This window comes from Solanum lycopersicum, chromosome 8, assembly GCF_036512215.1.
Source record: "Solanum lycopersicum chromosome 8, SLM_r2.1".
Taxonomy (NCBI): Eukaryota; Viridiplantae; Streptophyta; class Magnoliopsida; order Solanales; family Solanaceae; genus Solanum; species Solanum lycopersicum.
In genome coordinates, this window is record NC_090807.1 from 65,614,220 (window position 1) to 65,631,407 (window position 17,188).

The 17,188-nt window shown below is 30.5% G+C and overlaps 2 protein-coding genes and 1 non-coding gene across 4 annotated transcripts; all 3 read left to right on the forward strand.

The window, feature by feature from the left end:
- Window positions 1–1,548: 1,548 nt before the first annotated feature.
- On the forward strand, window positions 1,549–1,649 carry LOC112939996 (U6 spliceosomal RNA). The gene has a single exon (XR_003247962.1). It is a non-coding gene; the product is annotated as a U6 spliceosomal RNA (small nuclear RNA).
- A 2,301-nt stretch (window positions 1,650–3,950) lies between these two features.
- THOX2 (homeobox 2 protein) lies at window positions 3,951–8,585 on the forward strand. Its single transcript, NM_001311183.1, has 5 exons — window positions 3,951–4,665; window positions 4,759–4,879; window positions 7,122–7,312; window positions 7,886–8,017; window positions 8,206–8,585. Exons 1-5 carry the CDS (start codon window positions 4,318–4,320, stop codon window positions 8,344–8,346), a joined length of 933 nt encoding a protein of 310 aa, NP_001298112.1. The 5' UTR covers window positions 3,951–4,317; the 3' UTR covers window positions 8,347–8,585.
- Window positions 8,586–10,461: 1,876 nt separating this feature from the next.
- Window positions 10,462–16,629, forward strand: PLDb1 (phospholipase PLDb1). 2 transcript variants are annotated; one of them, XM_010327001.4, is made up of 10 exons: window positions 10,462–12,270; window positions 12,791–12,907; window positions 13,221–13,415; window positions 13,968–14,216; window positions 14,295–14,363; window positions 14,457–14,604; window positions 14,924–15,072; window positions 15,359–15,532; window positions 15,634–15,831; window positions 15,945–16,629. In XM_010327001.4, the coding sequence occupies exons 1-10, from the start codon at window positions 11,314–11,316 to the stop codon at window positions 16,236–16,238; spliced, it is 2,550 nt and encodes an 849-aa protein (XP_010325303.1). In that variant the 5' UTR covers window positions 10,462–11,313; the 3' UTR covers window positions 16,239–16,629. The 2 variants fall into 2 exon arrangements, with proteins under 2 accessions (XP_010325303.1, NP_001234509.2); NM_001247580.2 differs by having other exon boundaries at window positions 10,927–12,261; window positions 15,945–16,476.
- The last annotated feature ends 559 nt before the right edge of the window (window positions 16,630–17,188 follow it).

Genomic DNA, 17,188 nt, shown 5'->3' on the forward strand with positions numbered 1-17,188 from the left:
ATTGCACTATATATACTTTTTCTTTTGCCTTTCGACTTTCGGAGTTTTGATTAAATTCGAATGAGAAAGAGTCAATTAAAAATGATGTTTTTAATAGAATTTACTTCATATTCAAATCTCAAATTCAAAATCACTAATTAAAGATGAAATAGTCTTACCGACTTTTCACCCTTCTTTTTCTTGCAAATTTTGTTGGTGAAATTAATGTTTACATACATCATTCTCAATAAAAAAACATGTTTATAGTTTATGGTTTATTGAGACGAATTCGTACAACTAAAGTAATGACACAAGAATAGTTTGTGTATGTAAAATATAAGACTTATGTTTATTGATTTGTTGCAAACACATAGTTTTTATCCTAATTAATTATTTCAGCCTTAATGTAGAATGAAAATTAACTTTATAATTTTAAAATAAGTTAATTCATAATCTATTTTATGCTAAAATTAATCATCTATTTTCCTCGCACCATACAAGCTCTTAGTTTCCACCCTAATTAATTATTGTATCCTCTCCAATTAGTTTGATAATAAGTAACAATTCGAAAATAAGAATTCCTATTAATGAAAAACTAAGTAAAATTGAACCCACATTCTTTATAATAAGATAATAATAAAAATAAAATATCAAGTCTTTTTGCGAATGAAATGACATGATAATACTTAATAGTACAACGTGGTAATTTCTTTTACTATTTGAGGAACTTGATCGAAAATAGTTTGGTTATGAAATTTTTTCGGTATCTGATACTTACATTAAATTAATAAAATTCTCAATCTAACTACAATTAATTAGCACATTTAGACCTAATTTAGTACTTAATCATGATAAAATATAATATTGTTTTAATGATATATATATCGAGTGCGGATAAATTTTTATCGTCTAATTTCATCGGTTAATGATCACGGCCTTTTTTGAATCGACCATTATTTAAATACGGAATTTAGTGTTTGTACACTTTTGGAAATTATAAACAGACACATAATATGGCACTACTACTTTTTTTTTTCTTTTCATTTCTGCAGAAATCATTAAAGGAAAAGACTTTCATAAAAATTATTGAAGAAAAGATAAAGTTGTTATATTCATTTTTTGATCTTCTAAAAAGAAAGAAAAAAAAATAATATTCCAAACTGTCTCTACAAATTCTTTGTATGATGGAGTGATATTTTGTCATATTCCAAATTGTCACTAGAAAAAATAAATCCAAATTGTCAAATATGTAGTAATAATGCAAGTTTAATAATACAGTAATAATTAATACCGATGGTAAATTTGTGAACATTTACGAACCTGGATCAAAAGTATACGTTACAATTAATTGAAAGTAAAGTATGATTAAGTTGATTTCACGAGTTTTAAAATTAGAATTTATTAATAATTGAGGGACTGATAACGATAATATGCCAAGGGAAATCTCATTAAGTGAAGTCTGGGGAGAGTAGAGTGTACGTAGATCTTATTACTATTTCGAGGATGTATAGAGACTATTTTCGAAAGACGTAATAATTGAAGGACCAAAAAAAGTTTCTAAAGTTTATGGTACAAAAGTCGTAAGTACATCCAATAAAATTGGAACGATACAGAGAAGATTAGCATGACCTTTGCGCAAGGATGTACAAATAGAAAAAATAAAAGTTTTAATAAAGGTCTTAAAAGTAGAGAAAATTGTTGTAAATAATACCTTTTTATTTGAAAGGATCTTATACGATATAAAATTAAATTATGTTAGAGAAAAAAAAAATGTTGATTCAAAATTTCTAATAATGCTCAATTTCTATGCTATTCTCATCATTACCTTGTTTAAAAATGGGAAAGTTCCCATTGTTCTAAAAATAACAAAAGAAGATTCGAGTTAGTAATCAAATTTTATTTTTAAAAGTTTGATGTTACGTTTCTACTTTATATAGAATTTCAATTTAAAACTATAGAAACTTTGTGTTTTAATCAACCATTTCGAGATTAAGTTTAATCATTCAAGTTAGGGATTAATTAATGACTTGTTAGAAATATTAGCATGTACTTGTGGAGAACTTTTTAAAATGCATTATGAATTAATGATAAAAGATGATCAACATAAACAAGGAGTCAAATCATTGAATTTAGATCGTTTGTTCTAAACAAACTCTTTCGCTAAAAATCACATTCTATATAAAATCATATTTTTTATATATATATATATAGTAAATATCGAGTCTACCCTAAATAAAATTTAATTTTTTTTAAACCAACCAATTCATCTAACCATTACTACCAAACATTTTCTTGACAAAAAATATTATTTCTTGTTCCCTCCGCTACTTCACCACATAAACCAAACTATAACACAATTAATTATGTTAAAAAAAAAAGTTTTATTTCACTTCCTACTTTCATATTATGTTTGCTTATTCCTAAATCAATAGTAAAATAGCATATATCAAAGTATTAATATTTATCTAATCATATATCTACATTTAATTCACAATAAATAATTTCCAAAAAAAAATACAAAACAAACATCCATCATTCAACACGAATATCATCGCAGAATTTCAATACAGCTCAGTGGGTTGATTATCTGAATTTTCACTCTATTGGCGAGGATTATTTAGTTATTAATTTTTAAATCTCCTCCCCCCGTTTCTTTCTTCTCTGTACATAAAAGTCATCGGAAATTATAAAAGTAACATAATAGCTTCAATAATATAATTTGAAATTATGTAAGCTCCGTCGCCTAGCGAAAACCTTAGCCTTTTCATATCTTTATTATTAGTGGCCCACTTAGGGTAGATTTGTTTAATTTTGATGAGTATATATATATATATATATATGATTTGATATAATTTTGATTTTGGAGGAAGAATTTATATGAAAAAGACTTTGATATAATTGTTGTTTATGAAACATATGTGACATAGTAATTAGTAGGTAGGGGGTCATGTGTGGCCTAACAAACAGTTTAACACATGGGGGGTTTTATTGGTACATAATTAAAATTGTTACTAAATTGCGTAGAAAATAGACTAAACTTGAAAATTATATACCAGCCATGGAACTGTGACAGCTCAACTCATTTTTTGCATTTAATATATAGTTAGAAGATTGAAAATATATTATTTTTACAACTTCGTTGATAAATTATACCGTATGTAGTTAACACGATTGGTGAATTTTTGTTATTGTTTGCGATATATGTTGTTCGTAATAAATCATTTGACTTTTAAAAGTTAAAGTTAATAATAATATAAATTAAACTTTCGCGTTTATTTAATTCAGATAGAAAAAGAAAGCAATATAATTAATTTAGCTTCGAAAACATTTTGTTTAGGAAAATTTATTTTACAAATCTAGTAAAGTTTTAAACAAAGAAATAAATGAAGGTGTATGGTGGTTTAGATTTAAGGATCAAATGAGAAGTATAAAAGTGGAATTTCCTTATAAACATTAAATTATCAAAGTAGGTTATCTCAAAGTCAAAACATAAAAATAAAAGTACTTTTTAAATATTAAGGAAAAAGTAGAGCTAAAAATCGCACTGGTATGATAAGTATTTATTTAATTAGAGATTTGAACTTGATATAAAATTAACACGTAATATTCTGATGTATAATTTTTTATATTAATTTAAATATAATTCAATTCTAATGTAGATATTAAATATCGAGCAAGAATAAAAAACAATAGGACGCAACCCAGATTAAATTAAAAGCTTTTAATAAGGGTCTAGAGTTAGGTTCAAATTAAATATGTATGCTTAAAGAATACCCAATATTCTATCACCTAATCTTACCAATAACCTTATCTTAATTCAAGATTAGTGTCAATTATTTCTATTTTAAATATCAGCCCACCTTAAAAGTTAAAAATTTAAATTATTTTATTTTTTTAAAAATAAAATAAAATAATAAATCCACAAAATGTCAGGCCACAGATAAAACAGCTTTATCTATGATCTCATTACCGACGTTTCTCTTCTTGCTTCCCTTTCATAGTAATAATTCCACTCATCCTTCTTTCTCTTTTTTCAATAAATCCCAAAATATAAATTTCTTTTATTTTTTTTTTCTGTTTATGTGATAAAAATTAGAGTTTTCTGCAGAAAGTTATGTTGTTTCAGATCCCAATATATATTTAAAACTTCCAATATAGTAAAGCTTTATTGATTTTTCTTCATCAAAAATATACATCAAATCAGAAGAAAAAAAAGATTCTCTTTATTTTTTCTCTTTCATCTGCAGTGGTGGTGGTGCTAGAGGTTAAAAAAAAATAAAAAATTGACACAGATTTGATTTATATATAGATCCATGTTGTGAAGATTATTAAGAAAGTATGCAACAAGAAGAAGGAGGATTAGGGCTAATGGGTTCAAGTAATACGAGTGGTTTAGGTGGCGGTGATATTTCATCTATGATGATTTCTTCTGAGGATCATCATAATCGAAATTTGAATCATTACAATCAATTGAAAAGTGAAATTGCTACACATCCTTTGTATGAACAGCTACTTTCAGCACATGTAGCGTGTCTTCGAGTAGCTACGCCGATCGATCAGTTGCCATTAATTGATGCTCAGCTCACGCAATCTCATAATTTATTGAGATCTTATGCTTCTTCTCAGCAGCAGCAACAACAACACTCGCTTTCTCATCATGAAAGACAAGAGCTCGATAATTTTTTGGTAATTTTGTTTGTGATATATTTTTTTAATTTTGTTTGTAAATCTGAAATGGCGATAGTACTGAATTTTTTTAATTTTTTTTTTTTGCAACAGGCACAGTATTTGTTAGTTTTGTGTTCGTTTAAAGAGCAGCTTCAGCAGCATGTCAGAGTCCATGCTGTTGAAGCTGTTATGGCCTGCCGTGAAATTGAGCAGAATTTACAGCTTCTTACAGGTATGTTTATCAACTTTTTTTTTTTTTTTTAACTTTTAGCTTTACTGCAATAATATTATCATAGTGTAGGTTTATCATGTCGTTTAATTATACATAAAAGTAGAAATGGGTATTTGGATAATAGACAAAGACAATATGCTATATAGCAGACGTATATGAATAATACCGAATAGAGTGAATTGGCAATATTTGAAATTATTTTTTATTTTCGGTTTGATTTGGTGTGTTAAAGATAGTTTTGTCTTTAATTCATGTATTACAAACACTTGTATTAAGAAAAATATCATGGTTTGCTACATATTAATCAAACACCCAATAATATTAAATAAAGTGTATTCATTACACACAGATTGAAAATTTTATTTCATTTTGTTTCTTTTTATAAATCATATATTCTTACCATGAATAGTTGATTCATAAATTATAATATTTTTTCTATTTTACCCTTGTGAGTTATAAGTCTTGAAAATATACAAAATTATGTGAATAGTTTATGTTCATTGATCAAATTAATTAATCAATATCCATTAATTGAAAAGTTTGACTTTAAAAAATAAAAGGCAAAATAATAGTGTTATTACTTAATTTCTTAATGCACGTAAAATAAAATATGATGACATAAATAGAAACGGAAAAAACACCTAATAATGAAAAATAATAATTTCAATATAACTATTTTATCATATACACTCTACCAAATGATCCTAGTGTATATATTACTCCATTTTAGCAAAACCTGAATACCTGTGGAAAATATGTGAACCTAATTATGTGTTGATGTAATGCATGGTAATTAATTGAGTGAATGTTTCATGTTTGATGCTTAGGATATTTTGGATTTTTGCAAAAATATTATCGTATTCGTGTTGAATCCTTTACCTGACACGCACTTAATAACATTTTTAAAAAGTTCAAGCAACGTAAATTTTGGATTCTTGTTTGTGCCATTGTCCATGTTGAGAGTTGGGTGGTAATGGGACCTAGAAAAGAAATTTGAAATATATATATATATGTAGTTGGAGAGTTTAGTTGGTTGGTGATGGAACGAACAAATTAGAATAGGTAACAAACACTAACAACTGATGATTGATGAGAGGCTGCATTATACTATATAGTATAATATTATTACTTTAGAATATATTGAGTTTCTAGAACACTTTATTATTTTTCTAGCTTTGTTTGTGACTTTTGATTCACTGCTTGGAGATTAATCTAACAAAACATCAAATGGGCTCTTGATTATTATTTTTTGCTTCCAATTATGTTTATATATAGATTGTGTATATGATATAGTAATTAGCCAAATATAATTAGTGCCATCCACCTACAAAAAAAAAAAGGTGTGTATTACTTGATGATTAAGTTACTAAAGAAAAGGTTGGTTTCCCAACTTGAGCTGCTTTCCTCCGCCCTATTTTGTTAATTATTCTTTTCGTTTCAATTTATTTATCTTATTCTCTTTTTTAATCCGTTAAAAAGTTGTTTTTTCTTATCTGACATTTACTTTCTGCATAATATATTTAAAACAACAAAATTAAACGATATTTTGATACATTTTATATATCTTTAATTTAAGATCTGTTTTTTTTTTTAATTACGTATCAAAACAAAACTAAACAAACAACTTAAAACGAAGGGAGTATCAATTATATAACCTACTATTAATTGGCACTTAGAGAAAGTAGTAGATGAAATAAATATACCCCTTCCGTTAAAAAAAAAATTATCTATATCTCTTTTTAGTCTTTTTTCAAAAAGAATGATTCATTTTCTATTTTGGTGAACACTTCAATTTCAATTTTCAACTCAACATATTTAGGATCACGCAATTAAAGACACTTGATACATTTGACATAACTTTATTTTGAACGATAACATTGAATTTTTTTTCTTAAACTTCGTTTAAATCAAGTTAGGTCATTTTTTTTAAACGAAGGGAGTATGGCATTAACGGTTTGCCACAAGATGTGAGTAACAATCCTTTTTCATAATGTCATTCGTGAAATGGGTTTAAGTTATTAAGAGGACAACACAAATTTTTACACTCTATTTTTCCAATCATGAGGACTATTCAATACATGTTTTACCTTTTATGCATGCATGTAAAAGCCAAAAGGTTTATGATAGTACCACTAGTTATTTCTTCAGTTTCGATTTGTTCGTCTTATTTACCTTTTTAAGTCTATTTAAAAAAAAAAATCTTTTTCCTTTTGAAACGTTTTTTTTTTTCCGTCTTGATTAGGAGCAACCCTTGGAGAGGGAACAGGTGCTACAATGTCTGATGATGAAGATGAATTACAAATGGATTTTTCATTAGATGTATCTGGAGGTGATGCACATGACTTAATGGGAATGGGATTTGGTCTTCCTACTGAATCTGAAAGGTCTTTAATGGAGAGGGTCAGACAAGAACTCAAAATTGAGCTCAAACAGGTGATCTCCTCTAACAAGTTTCTTTCTTTTTTTTTGTTTCTAATCATTTAGTATCCGATATCTACTAGCTCTAACTAAGATAAGTATAAATGTTAGATGACAGTCTAATATTTCCTATAAGTAATGGGTTGGGTTAGTTTGGGCCTCTTTATCATATTGGGCCTGTCAGTCGTGTGCTGAATCTGTCCAATTTGACATGCATAGTTTTAATTAATTATTAATTGTCGCTAAATATGTATGTTTAGCGGTAACTGACACTCTTTGAATATGTCACTAAAACCTTTAGCGATATTAGTTCTAATGACACCTAACTAATGCTATTAAAATTTTAGCATTCTTTATTAATGTTAATATTTAATGCTGCTTAAAGTTGTTTTTGTTATAGTGCGTATAAGGTTCATTCAACCCCCTTTTTAGTACTATATATAGAAAGTCAAGATCAGTTTTTATGTACGTATACATCGGATGATGAATCCCCTTAATTTTTCATATGCTCACTTCTATATATTCTGAATCGCCATAGTGAAAACTCTGATTCCGCTACTAATAGCTACCAAATGTTGGTTCTTGCAGGGATTTAGATCAAGAATTGAAGATGTGAGGGAGGAGATATTGAGAAAGAGAAGGGCAGGGAAGTTGCCTGGTGACACCACTACTGTTCTAAAGAATTGGTGGCAACAACACTCAAAATGGCCTTATCCAACTGTAAGTTTTATCACCTAATCAATTGATAATATATAGGCGTAACACTCTCCAAAATTGTTGTTGCAACTCCTAAAAAATGTAAATACTACTGATCAAAGGATTCAACGCGTACTCATATACATTTTTGAACAGTCTGAGCAACATAGATTACAAGTGAATGTCGTTACTGAAAATGCAATTCATTGCAGGAGGATGATAAGGCAAAACTAGTGGAAGAAACAGGATTACAGCTGAAGCAAATCAATAACTGGTTCATCAATCAAAGAAAACGCAATTGGCATAGCAATTCACAGTCTGTGACATCTCTAAAGTCCAAACGCAAGAGATAAGAAAACGAACGATCAAAATGAAGCAACACATATATAGGTATGATGATGGTGATATGAAGAATTCTGAACTGTCAATCGTGATCTCTATGACATGGGAAAAATGTTAGGTAATTCGCGTAGATTAGGACGGATTGTAATATATATGGTACTCAGAATTGGTATACATGTATTGACATTTTCAGTATTATACAAACTAACAGTACTTTTGAGCTCTGGAGTATTGACATTTTTTCTTGTAATACTGGTAATTGTTTAGCGTTTCCATGTTTTTTCTAAAGTAGAAAAGTATCATACAAACAAACAGATAAAGAGTATTGAAGCTAATATTTCAACTTTTTTTAGTATCTCAAAAATGAAAATTAGAATTTTTTTTATAAACATTTGTGTTCTTTTCTTGTTTATTTAGCACTTCATATTGGTTTATGAAGGTTAAAAGTTGTATAACTTCGTTTCAAGTTTCAACCAAATAATTTTAGACACAACTATCAAGAAGATATTGTTTGTTTTCGCTCGACCTTACCTATCCTCAAGGTTTTTGGGCCTTACGGTTTTGTTTCTTGGGCTTTAACCCAAAAAATGCCTCAAAAGTATGATTTCTAATCTTTGCATTACATGACTTCTAACTTTCTTTCTATTTCGATGTGAGATGACTTGAGAATCGCTTGATTTGAACTAAGTTGAATATACAAAGAACCCTAAAATCTCCTTATTGGTTCGATATTTCGTTGACGTATTAGTTTCTTGGATATGAACAAAGATAATCAAGTCATACTCTGTTGACTGACAATGATAAAAGCTTGCAAAATGAAATACGATATTTCCTTTTCCTTTCCAAGAAAATTTGGTATTTGACTATGAGTTCATTTCAGAGACTTTTTGTTATCAAATTCTTCTTAGTATCTCATGACTAATTTCCACAACTTTTAAAAATGAAAATTCTTCAAAAAACAAATTCAATTCATGGTAGGATCGAATCTACACACACTTGATAAATGGAGAACACAAAAACTTTCAAGAGAAAGAGAAGAGAAATCTAGAGAGAGAAAGAGATAAACCAATATTTCGTGGTAACACTCCGTGAGTAAACTTTCAAGGCGGTGGAGTATATATATATATATATATATATTAATTATTCAGAGTATTTTTTATTACAGATAATAAATAGTAAAGCTTAAAATTTGACTACACAACCTAACAATCAGACTCCATGACCTAACAACTTCCTTAATACGCACTCTTTCACGTGTTTCTAGATTAATTGACTAATTGTTCTAGTCAATATTAATGTACTAATATTTATTGTAATTTGAGAAAAGTCTTCTTAACCTACTACTAGTAGCAGTTTATTTAACTCTTAAAAATCCAAATAAAAAAAATCAATAGAAGTCATTTGAGCTAATTAAAATATGAGATTGGGGACTTTGAAACTAATAGCATTTAATAAAAACGTATCTAACTAACTCCTCAGAAAATTATTTGTTCGTAATCATCCATTTTTCTTTTTATGTCTAAAACGTTAATGTTGAATTATATTCATCCTCTCACTTAGTTCAATTTAAAAGAACCAAAAATATCATATAAAAATTTATAATTTATAATTACAAGTGATAAATAATTTTTTTTCGTGATATTGACTTTGTTAATTTATCTACACAATATTAAAACTGCACAGAACATAGAGTTCTAAACTTTTTCTTTTATGAAAAATATGGAAGATAATTACTTCCTCCGTTTCTATTTATATATTGTCTTTATTAAAAATAAATAATTCGTAATATTTATCATTTTACAAAATCAATACATAATGACACTATTCTACTTATAATATTACCCTTTGAAAGTATACATTTATCTCACATTGGAAAACCAAATATTTAATTTTATGTTCATTGATCAATTTTCATTTAACGAATATTTGACTTAAAAAAAATACTCCCTTTATTCTTTATTAATTGAATTTTTGAAACATTTTTTATTTTTCAAATTAGCTTAATTGATCAGCTTTCAAAATTACTTTTAGAATGCTTTTTCAATTTGTTATTGAAATTAGTGATTAATTAATATTTAATTATTTTAATTATAAATTTAATAATAATATTTATGTCTTAATTTATTTTTTTTAGAGTGTGAACAGAGTGAAATACATCAAAATTTTAGTTAATATTTAATATAACAAAATATTATATAAAAATATAACGATAAATTTACCTCGTATTTTCCTTTCAGTCCAATCAACTTCTTTGATCCATCCAACTATTTGTCTTCCTGGCGGCCGGCACAACATTAACGGCTGCCGGAGTATTAACTCAAGAAGCTTCTAAGAAACAACTTCTTTTTTTCCTTCGAATTAGTAGCCCACTTCTGGAATCTCATTACAAAGTGTAAAATGTACTAATTAATACTAATTGTAATTTATGGATGCCTAGTTCAAACTTTTCAAAAGTTTCAAATCTTTCAAAACTAAATCCAAGAAATGGATTACATGAATTTAATACCATCAACTTGGTCTACTTGATTAATTATTTAATTAATACAAACTCTAAAGGATCATTCTTGGTCCAACTTGTTCAACTTTGTTTTCTCAGTTCCTTTCAGTTTCAGCAGCAGCCCTTTTACCAAGTCAATTGTTTTTTCCAAACCCCATTTTCCAATTTCAACTTCTTTGGTCTATATATCATCTGGTAAAACTTTTAGTCGTCATTTTTCCATCTGGGGTTTTGTTATTTTGGTTTCTCAACCTTTCTTGCTGATCTTTTTGGCTCCATTCTGCTAATTTTTACTTTGTTTGAGAAATTTCTATTTCAAGATTTGTTTGTTTTTTTACTGTTGGTTGTTGTTATTTGAGTTAAAGTTGAGATCTTTACATTGATTGTGGCTGACGGATTCTTGAGTGATTACCTGTTTGGTGTATGCTTTGTCCTTACTGATATAGTATATAATTTTGACTTTCTAAAAGGAGGTGTTTTTATGGCTCATTTCTCTTATTCTGAATCTATGTCTGGAAGTTCACAACATGGGGTCCAGGTTGTTCCATTTAAGACATCTGCAGGATCACTTAGGGTGTTGTTGTTGCATGGAAACTTGGATATTTGGGTGAGGGAGGCTAAGAATTTGCCAAACATGGATTTATTTCATAAGAAATTGGATAACTTATTGGGAGGATTGGCAAAACTTGGTAGTAAAAAAGAAGGATCCCCTAAAATTACTAGTGATCCTTATGTCACAGTTTCAGTATCTAATGCTGTAGTTGCTAGGACCTATGTGATTAACAATAGCGAAAATCCGATATGGATGCAGCATTTTTATGTTCCAGTGGCACATTATGCATCAGAAGTGCATTTTGTTGTTAAAGATAATGATGTTGTAGGATCACAAATTATTGGTGCTGTGGGAATTTCTGTAGAGCAGCTATGTTCTGGTGCAATGATTGAGGGAACATTTCCTGTTCTTAATAGTAGTGGGAAGCCGTGTAAGGAAGGAGCCGTACTTACTCTATCAATTCAATTCACTCCAATGGAGAGGGTACCCCTTTATCATGGTGGTGTGGGGGGAGATCACGAGTATCAGGGCGTGCCCGGGACTTACTTCCCTCTAAGAAGAGGTGGCAAAGTAACACTTTATCAGGATGCTCATGTTCCCGAAGGCAGCCTCCCGAATTTGTGGCTTGAAAATAGAGTGCAGTATCAGCATGGACAGTGCTGGCAGGATATATTTGATGCAATCACTCAAGCTCGTCGGTTGATTTACATTACAGGATGGTCCGTCTACCACCTAGTTACACTTGTTCGGGATAATGACAATGCTGAGAAGAGTATGTTGGGGGAAATTCTCAAGAGGAAGTCCCAGGAAGGTGTGAGAGTACTGTTGCTCATATGGGATGATCCTACTTCTAAGAGCATTTTGGGATACAAAACTGTAAGTACTGTAAGTATTTAGAGACAGCTTCTGTTGTTTTTTTTTAACCATAGTATAATATCTCTTTTTGCTTTCTTTGAGCAATAATAGTTAGGTAATCAAAAGAAAAAGAATTGAATTTTTACTTGAGAAACATAGATAGAACACGTAAGCAGTCTATTGATAAAGGGGGAATCAAGAATTTCATCGCCGAGTAATTTTTATCCGTATGCCATTCAGGAATGCGCAACTAAATTAGTATAATCTAACATAGATACTACCTACATTTCGGGTTGTTGAGTTTCATAAACATGTATTTCTTTGTAGCATGAATTCTTACTCTATGTACTATCAAGAATGCACAACTAGATCAGATTTATCTACCGGATGATTGTCATTCTTACATTGTAAGACGTTAAATATTGTAAATTATATCCTTTTGACTCTAAGTCTGTAGCTTTATACATGATAAAACTAGAAGCAGTATATATTTTTCTCTGTGACGCCACTTCTATGAAAGAAGCCTTAATGAGTTCTTTGTGATATGTAGGAAGGAATAATGGGAACTAATGATGAAGAAACTCGTCGCTATTTTAAGCATTCTTCAGTGCAAGTGCTACTATGTCCTCGTTCTGCTGGAAAAGGACACAGCTGGGCCAAAAAGCAGGTTCGCTTCTGAACTATGACTTATGCATACAGTATTTTAATTACCATTTCTGGAACTCTTGTATTTCCCAACCATATCATGTTAGCAACTGTTGTACTTGCGTCTCCAATTTACACTGTTCTCGTGGCACTGGATTGATCAGTAAATGGTGAAGTCTCCGAAGCTTATATTTACTCAAGAAAATTGAGAATTTTCTTGAATGAGTATATTCCACTATGTAGCTTCTTCTTGTTGCCTGTGTATTTGTTTCTGAAGTACTCAGTCTCTCCTGAGATTGTCTTAGGTACTGAACCACTTTGATTTTTGTCATCAGGAAACTGAAACAATATACACACATCATCAGAAAACTGTAATATTGGATGCAGATGCTGGTAATTACCAGAGAAAGATTATGGCTTTTGTTGGGGGACTTGATTTGTGCAAAGGACGTTATGATACTCCAGCACACCCTATCTTTAGAACGTTGCAAAATGTGCACAAGGATGACTTTCATCAGCCTAACTACACGGTAATATTTGAATATTATGTCTATGATGCATTTCTTTGAACTTAACTTTCTGTTTGTGTGACAAATTAAGTGGTGACTTTTCGATATAGTTGTCTTTTCTCTATAGGATTCAGTACATACAGTCATACACCAAGTTTTTTGCTTCTTTAACATATGGCTTATTCCATTAGGTAGGTCAAACGCTTCTATTACTGACTGTTCCGCGGATAGTTCCTTTACAGCGTTATTTCATTAAATGTTCTTAAAGGACATATCTCTTGGGATTGCACATATAAATTATAGCCTTCTGTCTTCCCACGAGAAAATAGTAACATAGGTCTCAAACACCTAAACTTGGGAACTGATTGTCTGATCCACGGTTTTTGTTAATCCTCTTGTTATTACCTTAATGATATAGAAGTGAAGGTTCTGCTGAAAGATGCAATCCGATAACGTTGTAACTCCCTCTGGAAAAGGTGTAGTGATGCTCAAAGAAGTCAAATCACAAAATTTAGTTGTTATCTATGCACTTGGTTGGCTAGCTTCTTACAAAAAGCAATTGAACTTTGGCAGGGCCCTACTACTGGTTGTCCTAGGGAACCTTGGCATGATTTGCATAGTCGGATCGAGGGGCCTGCTGCATATGATGTCCTAACTAACTTTGAGGAGCGCTGGTTGAAGGCTTCAAAGCGCCATGGACTTCAAAAGATGAAAGCTTCACATGATGATGCATTACTCAAACTTGACAGGATTCCTGATATTTTGGGAATAGCTGATGTCCCTTGCCTAAGAGAAGATGATGCAGATACGTGGCACGTCCAGGTACTGAGGAGTTGAATCTAGATATTGCTTGTTAAGTTTCCTTTTCATTTCCCCCGACTAACATTGTTACACGTGCAGATTTTCCGGTCAATCGACTCCAACTCTGTTAAAGGTTTCCCCAAAGATCCCAAAGAAGCCACTAACATGGCAAGATTTTTGCTTCTAAATACTTCAATCTATAAAATACATGCTATCTATATGACATAAGCTAACCAATCTGCTGACCATTTCCTGTAACAGAATCTAGTGTGTGGTAAGAATGTGCTGATAGACATGAGCATACATACTGCCTATGTAAAGGCAATTCGAGCTGCCCAGCATTTCATCTACATCGAGAATCAGTACTTCCTAGGGTCTTCCTATAATTGGAGTAACTACCAAAATTTAGGTGAGGACTCTCAAATACTTCTACGGGGAAACAGATTTCTTATTCTTTCAATGAACTATGAATCAATCTCTCTTGAATAGTTTCCGCATAAATCAGTCTAATATCACAAGTGACTAGAAAGTCCATGTGATAAAAGATTTGTGTAATTGTTTCATATGTTGTTCACTGCTCCACTCATCGTAATATTTGAACTGCTGAAGTCAAACCCACTTCTTGTATGGCAATTGTGAAGTCAAAGTTCTCTTTCTATCGTTCAGCATGACGTATGTGAAAGTAAGAATTACTATATAGTGATTGTAAATCTTCTTTCTGTCTCTAGGTGCAAATAACTTGATACCAATGGAAATTGCTCTTAAAATTGCCAACAAAATACGAGCAAATGAGAGGTTTGCAGCATATATAGTTCTTCCTATGTGGCCAGAGGGTAATCCGACCAGTACTCCTACTCAGAGAATACTTTTTTGGCAGGTATAATTTAGTCCATCGTTTCTGTGACATAGTCTTCGTCATGCAAAATCTGATGTAGTTATTGATATCTTTTTCTATAAATCACTAGTCCTTTTTCTTTTCACTAGACAAATTAGTTCTTTGTCCCTTCAAGTGTTTCTTACCCAACTTAAACAGCTGACACATACCGTTTACTGTGCTTCGATATCTTTAGGCCTAATTGCATGTTAGAGTAGCATTCAGATTTTGTTGCATATTTTATGCTGGTTGCATCTTCATAACTGATGTTGTTTGTATGTATTTGCAGTACAATACTATGCAGATGATGTATGAAACTATTTACAAAGCTTTACAAGAGGTAGGACTGGAAAACACATATGAACCCCAGGACTATTTGATGTTCTTCTGCCTTGGCAATCGTGAGGTCCCGGAAAATGGAATCACTACAGTTGTCAGAAGTTCGAAGCCAAATACACCTCAGGTAATCGACCGTTCCTCTGACTATACTAGCTTGTTTTTCATCCTTCTCCAGTAGTTATCAGGCTCTGATCTTTGTTATAAATGTATTTCATCCTTATTCAGGAACTCACTCAGAAAAGTCGACGTTTTATGATCTATGTCCACTCAAAAGGAATGATAGTAGACGATGAGTATGTCATAATGGGATCTGCAAACATCAATCAACGTTCTCTGGAAGGCACCAGAGATACTGAAATTGCAATGGGCGCGTATCAGCCTCATCATACATGGGCAAACAAACACTCTGGACCACACGCGCAGGTAAATCTGGAACATTTTTTGTACTGTCGTAACTTTCTCCTCTTAACCTCTAATGCGTTTTGTTCCAAGAAGTTACATTGTGTGACTCAGTTGCTATTACATCTCAACTGTAGGTATACGGATATAGAATGTCACTGTGGGCAGAGCACACGGGAACTCTAGAGCAATGTTTTGAACATCCAGAGAGCCTTGAATGCGTGAGACGGATAAGAGTATTTGGTGAACACAACTGGCTACAATACGCGGCTGATGAAGTAACTGAAATGAAAGGCCACCTTCTTAAGTATCCTGTTGAAGTTGATCGAACGGGGAAAGTCAGGTCACTTCCTGGTTGTGAAACTTTTCCAGATATTGGAGGGAAGATAATAGGTACATTCACTGGTGTTCAAGAAAATCTCACCATCTGATCTAAGGGATTTACCAGAATCCTCATTCTGCAGCCTGAGATTAATTCTTTTATACTGTTTCTGCACCAATTGTGAATTGGTGTTTCCTTAGTGTTGGTTATACAAACTAGAATGAAAAAAAAGGTGTTTTTTGTATTTTGAATATTTTGACTCTGAGACCGATTTCTCACCAGTGAAACTACACCAAGTATGTTTTTATTGTTGAAGAAAAGTCTTTATGAGTGAAGTGATCAAAAAATGAGCTCGTAGTATCTCATCAACAGAGCATTATTTCTGTTTTTTGTTTTCAACAAATATTAGATTATGATCCCATAATTTCAAAAACAAAAATAAAATATCTCCACCAATGAATTGTAAGATTTATGATTCAATGTGAATATTCACTCAAAAACTAAATCTAAACAAGCATATTATATATATATTTTTTTTTGGCTTCCCAAACAGCGGTATACTAAAGCTTTAACTAAATTTAAATGACACAATATTTTATTTTGTTCGTGAAATAATACTTCCAACAGAATTTTCTCCATAATTAAAAGCTTAAAATTAAATTGAAACCTTCATAGAAAAAATCCTTTCGCGAGAATTTGGTTAGAATGGTAAAATTATTAAAATAATATATTTTAAATTATGCTTTTTTATTTTTTTAAAAATATTTTTAGCTTTTAAATTTTAAAACACTTTAACTAAAAAATGAAATAAAAATTAATTTATTTTTAAAATTAAAAGAATATTATAGACTTTTTAAATTTTTGATATAATTTTTTTAGCTATTTAGCATTATCCTATATAAAATCAGATATTTAATATTTGTAAAATAAATATAGTGAGTTCTTTTGAAAAACTTCTAGGATTACTAATTTTCTAATTTATTTATTTTTTGTTTATTTGAAAAAGACTAAAATTTGCGATTTTTCAAAACCAATTTCACTTAGTATATCATTAGAAAT

What these genes read in the sequence shown, in the direction of transcription:
- THOX2 (NM_001311183.1), top strand. Translation starts at nt 4,318, where the DNA reads ATGCAACAAGAAGAAGGAGGATTAGGGCTAATGGGTTCAAGTAATACG. An exon ending in GAATTTACAGCTTCTTACAG is followed by an intron (nt 4,880 to 7,121) that starts GTATGTTTATCA and finishes CGTCTTGATTAG; the next exon opens with GAGCAACCCTTGGAGAGGGA. An exon ending in TCAAAATTGAGCTCAAACAG is followed by an intron (nt 7,313 to 7,885) that starts GTGATCTCCTCT and finishes TGGTTCTTGCAG; the next exon opens with GGATTTAGATCAAGAATTGA.
- PLDb1 (XM_010327001.4), top strand. Translation starts at nt 11,314, where the DNA reads ATGGCTCATTTCTCTTATTCTGAATCTATGTCTGGAAGTTCACAACAT. An exon ending in CAGATACGTGGCACGTCCAG is followed by an intron (nt 14,217 to 14,294) that starts GTACTGAGGAGT and finishes TTACACGTGCAG; the next exon opens with ATTTTCCGGTCAATCGACTC. An exon ending in ACTCTGGACCACACGCGCAG is followed by an intron (nt 15,832 to 15,944) that starts GTAAATCTGGAA and finishes TCTCAACTGTAG; the next exon opens with GTATACGGATATAGAATGTC.